Raw genomic sequence first — 7,020 nt, 5'->3', positions numbered from 1 at the left:
GAAAGCGAAAGTGAAGGTAAAATCACAGAAACCCGTTCCAGTCGTGAAGCTCGGCTCGGGGGCTCGGGGACTCGAAAGGCGCAAGAATCTGGTGGTCGGGGGCTCGATGTTCACTAGCAACTTGCCCTCGGTGGAGCAATCTCGGCACTGGTTGCGAACTCGGTGGTGGTTGGGGTGTGAGGAGTTCTATTAAATGATGATGTAGACTACAAACAAATAGCCACATCAAATATTGATGATGGGCATCCTAAAGCGGAAACAGCCTCATAAGGAAAAGCTACGTAAGGGACATTCCACACTTCCACAGTGGGAGGAACTCGAATCTCGACCTCGAGATCACCGGAATGGAAGTGGGAATGGATCGGAAGCCAACAACGAAAGTACTCAGCCAAATGGACACACGGTTGGTTGCGAGAGATGAGCATGGATGAAACACGGCGGGAGTGTGTGAGTTGCCATCATTTTGTCAGAAAGCGCCGCCAGAGTGTCAGGATCAAGCTTATTCAAGGTGGTGATCATCTCTGTGAAGTGGGCTCGAAGGGCGTTGTCGAACAGCATTGTCTGAATGGACTGCATCCATTTGGTGCGTTGACACTGGACGCACGGCATTAGCATGCGCGGCTGGTTGGTTCGATGCGCGTGACGTCGGCGAGGGGCGTGGGAAACAGGCGGAGCGATCTCGGGATGGGAGGAACTCGGATTGAGCGGGCCGGTGTGCTCAGCAGCGCGAATCGGCTCAGTTGGTGGCAGAACTTGAGAAGGAGTCGGCTCAGATGGTGTTGGAAGGCGTGTTGGACGTCGAGCAAGCGGTTGTGGTGGTTCGGGACGCTCAGAAACGCGAAGCGCAGCGTTATGCGCGGAAATGAGGTGTCCAGCGACTCCACCGGCGTGTCGCGTCATCGGCAGCGCGGATCCATCAGGCATCACAAGCTTGCCTCGTTCATCGAGTCGGGCGAGCGCTCGGCGCAAGAGCGTGCGCGTGCGCGGGCAGAAACGGAAGCTGAGTGGGTGGTTGTTGCTCCGGCCGCAAACGAAGCAGCGGCGCGATCGTGGCTTGCTCGGGGTGGCAGAACGCGGCGATTTGGGCGTGGGAACGACGCTCGGCGCTCGGGCCTCGCTCGCGGAAGCGCCGTGGATAGTTTTCGGCGAGTTTGGTGAAGCAGAAGGCGCAAAACGCGTGGAATTGACCGTGGGAATCGCTCCGGGAGCTCCGGCCGTGATCGGGCTCGCTCCTCGGACCGTATTTTGGCGTGCGTGAGCGATTTCGGGCACGTTGTTGATCGGAACGGCCATATAGAGATGGCCGACGCCACTGGTGAGAATTCTGCTGTTGTTCGCGAGAGATCTCCGTGCCGCGTGTGTGATGGGGCTCGTTGCAACGTGGAAGTGGGCAGGGAAACGCGTGGTGGGCTCGAGAGTGAGGGATTCGTCGTCGGAGGGCATGAATGTGAAGGAAAGAGCTCGAAAGTGGGGAAAGGGAGTGTAGAAGATGTAAAAGACACACGGACAATGCTTGTCTCGACCAAGGAAAGCCCGGATAGAAGAGCTTTCCCCCTGCGGTGGTCACCACTGTGGAAGTACTGGCTTGTGCAGTGTTCGCCAGAAGAACGGTCGATATGTCCGGGATTGGGGGAGCACGAATGAAAGGATTTCGGAGGGAAAAGAGTGGAAGAATTCGTGTAAGAGTGAAAGCAAAAGTGAAGGTAAAATCACAGAAACTCGTTCCAGTCGTGAAGCTCGGCTCGGGGGCTCGGGGACTCGAAAAGCGCAAGAATCTGGTGGTCGGGGGCTCGATGTTCACTAGCAACCTGCCCTCGGTGGAGCAATCTCAGCACTGGTTGCGAACTCGGTGGTGGTTGGGGTGTGAGGAGTTCTATTAAATGATGATGTAGACTACAAACAAATAGCCACATCAAATATTGATGATGGGCATCCTAAAGCGGAAACAGCCTCATAAGGAAAAGCTACGTAAGGGACATTCCACACTTCCACAGCGACGCGATGCGAAAGGTCCCGTGACCGCTACGCAACGCGACATGGATGGAGTCATCGTTGCGTCTGATACTTAGTTTGTCTACATATAATAACACAGCATCAAGACTGATCGAACAAAGACTCTTGAAATGCATGAGGGAGAAGACACATCCAGAGTGGATAAGGTGCAGATATTCCTGAATCCCCATGACCGCGACGCGACAGGTCCCGTGACCGCGACGACGTGGGTGGCTCCTTGCATCTGCTCTTATTATAGTCTTTCTCTGCCAGATAAAACAACACAATATCTAACAGACACTCTTCAGATAAATGAAATGAGATGACGAGAAGATATGTTGGGAGTTAGTGAACATATTCTTGAGCTCCCATGACCGCGACGTACCCTCCACCCCCAGTGGCAAAATCCCAGCCAGTGGAAGAGCTCCACTTTCTGGGGCCTCTTAGGTGGAGGGTTTGAGGGGGGTTGATAACCCTAAGAGGTCTAGGTTCAGGGTAGACTGAGGTGCCCTTGGGGTGTCTCACTTCTACCTCCTTTTTGGTGTCTTTCCACATAGTAACATAGAACGCTCCGCCGGCGGCCTGAGTCCTCACCCCTTCCCAGTGTTGTTCGTTCAAGTTCCCTCTCCATGCCCCCTGTCAGACTGCGGGCCGGGCTGTGCAAGGTCCTCTCCTAAGAACGCGCGCCCGGAACAGAACAGACGGATAGTCGGACCTGTGAGTACGGCGAGCGGGGTAAATCGAAACTGAAAGGGCCCGTTAACTTGGTCCCTTGTCGTTGGCGATGGTCGAAGGTTCGAATCGGGTCGTGGCGGGCCCGATAAGTCGATGGCACCTAGGGATGAGCACGGGTCCGGCTGACCCGCGCGGGTTGGCGGGTTTGACCCGTACGGGTACGGGTATGGGTCAGCTTACACTTGACCCGTGCCTATTCAGTCTAGCTGGTTTATGCCTGATTTCCGCTGCCGTGCTGGTCTGCACTTTGTCAAGAGGTCCACCAAGGTGCCCCTGAAATGCTATTCCCAGAGTTGTCGTTTGTAGAAAAGTTGGTACCCCGGACATAGGGGTGGCACCCCCCAGCCCTGGGGTTATTTGGCATATGGCCCTGGCCGACCTCCCGGAGTTCGGCGAATGGGCCCCTATCCTTTCCTCCCAGCGTCCTTGGATGCCCATTTGCCTGTTTGCCCCTTCCTCCCATTCCGGACATCATCATGATACACACCGATGTTTCAGACAATGTGTCCATGGGTTCATTCCCGGACTTTGAGATGTTAGCTGGTCTGCTCATTTTGGCCCGTGCCACGTCCGTAATTGAGGTTTCAAACGAGAATACTCTGTTCGAGGTTGTTGCCCCGGCTCAGCCCTCAGTATCCCCTCATCGTGCAAGCCCTTCTCATTCTCCATCAGTTCCCATGCTGGCCCTCACCGAGGGGACAGAATGCCCCGTGATAGGGTCCAGCTCCAGTCGGGCTGGCCTTCCGGTGGCTAGTGCTGGCCAAATATGATTATATTATTTTATGGGCATAATATATTATAATCATATCATATTCAGAGCTCCAACCCAATAATATATTCGTAGTATAATATAATCATATTCAGCTGCAAAATATGAATATGTTATGAATATATTCAACTATAATCTAGTATGTCTATCTCTTGATATGTTTGACATATTTGCTGCTAGAAAAAGGAATCAAAAACATAAAATATATGCTGGATTGTCAGTGCAACTTCCTTTTGGGCCTCCCTGGGTTACATAGGACTCTCAAAATACAATCAGGGGTATTGTCACTAGTCTTAGGTTAGCCAGTAGACACTTGATCAGAGGTCCTACACTATGTTTAATAGGTCAACCCAAAGTGATCACTCCTGACATTTGTTCCTACTAAGGGTAATGTATGAATCACCATATATAATAGATAATATGTGACATTTATCAGAAGTAGGGCTAACTTAGACTAAGATTAGTACTATGACTGAGTACATAGACTGAGAAAATAGCTGTAATCATCCACCTTACTATAGTTGAATATTCTGCGATAGCATAGTCATAATATAATATAATATATTCAAACATAATCATATTCAAGTGATCCACGAAGTGCATAATATATTCATAATATTCTGAATATATTCAATATTTAATCAAGCATAATATAATTCTGGCCAGCACTACCGGTGGCAGAGAATGCACAGTTTCGGCTGGAGAAGTACCCTGGTTTGGGAAGCCCTCGTCAGTTCAGGCAGTCGCGGAGGCGCACTGCTTGCTGAACAATCCAGCATCAGCTGTTGACCAACCCGGCTGCAGGATGCTCCCCTTTCAATCGGCACGTTGCGCTCTCTTCAGTCTGCAACACAAATGCTGATGCAGCCGGCAGATTTTGAGTTGATGCATTATTTGTGCCACCGGTTGTCGGCCACCCAAATGGTTCAGTTCTACTAGTACACCTGCATGACCGATGCATTCGGGGCTGTGCAGCCTGTGGACAACTTGGGGTTTGCACAGCTGGAGTTGTGGGAGTAGAGGGCCACCGCAGATTGCCGCCAGGCCAGTTGCTCAAGCCCTGTTCATGTTCCTCTCCATCGGGGGTTTGTTTCTCCTTTTTGTACTTTTTATTATTTTTATTTGGGACTTTTTTTGGGGGGCAATTGAGTCGTTTTTTGTGCTTTTCCGTCATGTGTTCTGTGTGTGGGCATAAGTGGTCATAGTGGGCATATGAATATCAAGTTTCAGCTAATTTATAAGTCGCTAAAAATTATAACAATATATTTGAATATATTCATATCATATTCAGTATTTATAGCTGAGTATAAATATAATATACTACCAATATATCAGGTATCTCCCTCAATATGTAGGTGAATATGATATAAGTATACTATAATATCTGGAATGCATAATTATATTCATATTTGACGGTTTTCAGCGGAATATAATTATTACTTAGTAGGCAGCCTGGAAGGGAAAATTTCCCCTGGATGTGGGAAGACGGATGTATTGAAAGAAATCACACTCGACTCCTGGGGACGCTAGTCAGCCACGATTTCGCCCCTAAGTAGCTCTGCATCAAAAGGCCTCCGGCTTGGAAACACTCCCATCATCCTCCCGGACCGTGCCCTCTCCCACCACCGTATGTGTCTTCACAGTCATATTCCGCGTCCCCGCCGTGCCGGCCGGGTCGCTGACCTGCACCTGCCGCCCGAAACGAATGCTCAGCGGAATTCCACCTTTCGCGGAGGCGCTGCCCGCGCCGCTGGTGGTGTATGCCCCGTCGCGCAGCTCGATGGCCCGTCCCAGCGCTACGCGGGCGTTGATGAGCGCGTTCGCGGCGCCGAGCATCGCGGGGAGCGTGTTCTGGATCGCGAACTGCAGGTTGCGGTCGAGCTGGTGGAGGATCGTGTAAAGCAGCGCCCAGGAGCTGCCAGACGGTCAGTGGCATGATCATGGGGCCAGGTGGCGCAGATATAAGCAAACTGACGTGTAGCCTGCGGCACTTTCAACAAAGATGGCGAGGAAGTGTGTCAGCTTGCGGTTCCCGACGTGACCTGTGGTCGCCACGGCGACTGCGAAGATCTTGTATCCGATGCAAGCTATGCCAAGTCTCGTAAGTATAGGCAGGAGCACATGTCACCCGTAGTCTTACCGGTGCAGTAGACGTTGGTGCTGAACATTTTCCGTCAGTGAAGTTGAGTCATGCAGAAATGCCAGTGAACTCACACAAGGATGAAGACTGTCGTGGGGGTGATCCAAGTGTCCAGCGCGATCAAGCTAAGGCGAGTCGTTTCCACAATTGTTATGATTAAAGAAACTGCGTGGTTGATGATTAGCTTGACTCCGAAAATCAAGGGGAATACTTGCTGAACAAGCCGAGCACGCAGAGGACAGGCAGCGCGATGATGTATGGGTTTCGCCATACAACCCAGAGGCGATATATCTGCGATCTGAGAGACGTCTTGTCAAACAGAGTGGAAACAACCCACGATCATTGAGTCGCCAATCGTGAGCGAAAGCGCGAGAAAAACGTCTTGCACGGTCTCCGAGATGTCCGCATTCGTGTTGAAGAAGACGTTCGGCGCCGCGCCGCCTTCAAAGAAGATCCAGCCGCGGAAGTTGCGGTAGACCGTCATCACCCACGTCTACTTTTCCTCAGCCAATGGAGACGAGAGGTAGAAGACAGGTCGGACTTACGATGGTGGATGTCAGAAACAGCGCAATGCTGGCGATGACGATCGGCGACCTGAGCGCCTTGGCGAAGCGGCGCGAGAGAGAGGCGCGGGGCCCGTATTCGGTGTACCCATTGACGAAAAGGTAGATCGACGAGAGAAAGAGGATAAGATAGGCGCCGTAGATCATCCCGCCGAGCGTCAGCCCCAGCAGGTTGGCGAACGGGACGGAGACGTTCTGAAGAGGCATAGTGTCAACTTGAAGGGAAGAACGCCGTGCCCTCCTTATAACCACCAGTTTTCCCCGGGGCCGGGCCACGAATAGCACGCGGGCTTGGCGCCTGGTTACGTTGCGAAGTGCGGGGTATGTGGAGCATTGAGAATGCGGGAGGCTATCGCCGAGAACAGTCGTCGCAGAACAGCCAACAGCCCGCGAGATCGCCGGCCATTCAGACCCATCAGTCAAGGTGGATGGGGAAGGGGTGGCGTGCGAGCGGGGACGGCCGACAAGTGCCCGACGGGCCCCCGATAGGCGCCTGTGGCGAGAGAACGTCCATTGGCGGACTGGCACCAGCGAGGTCGTGCATGGGTGTTCGGGACAAGACGCGGTTGATAGGACACGTCACGGACTCGAAATGATCCGATGATCGGTTGACATCAATCTTTCAGCTTTTTGAGCCCCACCACGACCAAGAGCGGCCGGAGGACGGTCCTGGAAGGAGAGAACGGGCCGCCCCTTCCACCGCGTCCCTCACGCGTCCTTCCAATGGCTTCCATGCACGCAAGCCGCATAGGGCCGCCGTGCCCCAAGCTGGAGACAGTGCAAACGGTTGTCCTGCTTGTATCCTGCGGTCCAGGATTTCG

General features: G+C 52.6%; 2 protein-coding genes across 2 annotated transcripts; both read right to left on the bottom strand.

The window, feature by feature from the left end:
• Positions 1-384: 384 nt before the first annotated feature.
• MIND_00982300 (uncharacterized protein) lies at positions 385-1,443 on the bottom strand (the record flags this gene model as incomplete). The annotated part of the gene is made up of 1 exon (XM_037366432.1): positions 385-1,443. The coding sequence occupies one exon, from the start codon at positions 1,441-1,443 to the stop codon at positions 385-387; it is 1,059 nt and encodes a 352-aa protein (XP_037217844.1).
• A 3,616-nt stretch (positions 1,444-5,059) lies between these two features.
• MIND_00982200 (uncharacterized protein) lies at positions 5,060-6,751 on the bottom strand (the record flags this gene model as incomplete). The annotated part of the gene is made up of 7 exons (XM_037366431.1): positions 6,182-6,751; positions 5,974-6,129; positions 5,852-5,927; positions 5,711-5,801; positions 5,637-5,656; positions 5,472-5,583; positions 5,060-5,411 (listed from the first exon to the last, which is right to left on the bottom strand). The coding sequence occupies exons 1-7, from the start codon at positions 6,404-6,406 to the stop codon at positions 5,060-5,062; spliced, it is 1,032 nt and encodes a 343-aa protein (XP_037217843.1). The 5' UTR covers positions 6,407-6,751.
• Positions 6,752-7,020: the final 269 nt, after the last annotated feature.

Source organism: Mycena indigotica (assembly GCF_014461135.1).
Source record: "Mycena indigotica strain 171206Taipei chromosome Unknown Mind.scaff0008, whole genome shotgun sequence".
Classification (NCBI taxonomy): Eukaryota; Fungi; Basidiomycota; class Agaricomycetes; order Agaricales; family Mycenaceae; genus Mycena; species Mycena indigotica.
Note: the sequence above shows the minus strand (reverse complement) of the source record. Positions and strands in the feature narration are given on the sequence as shown.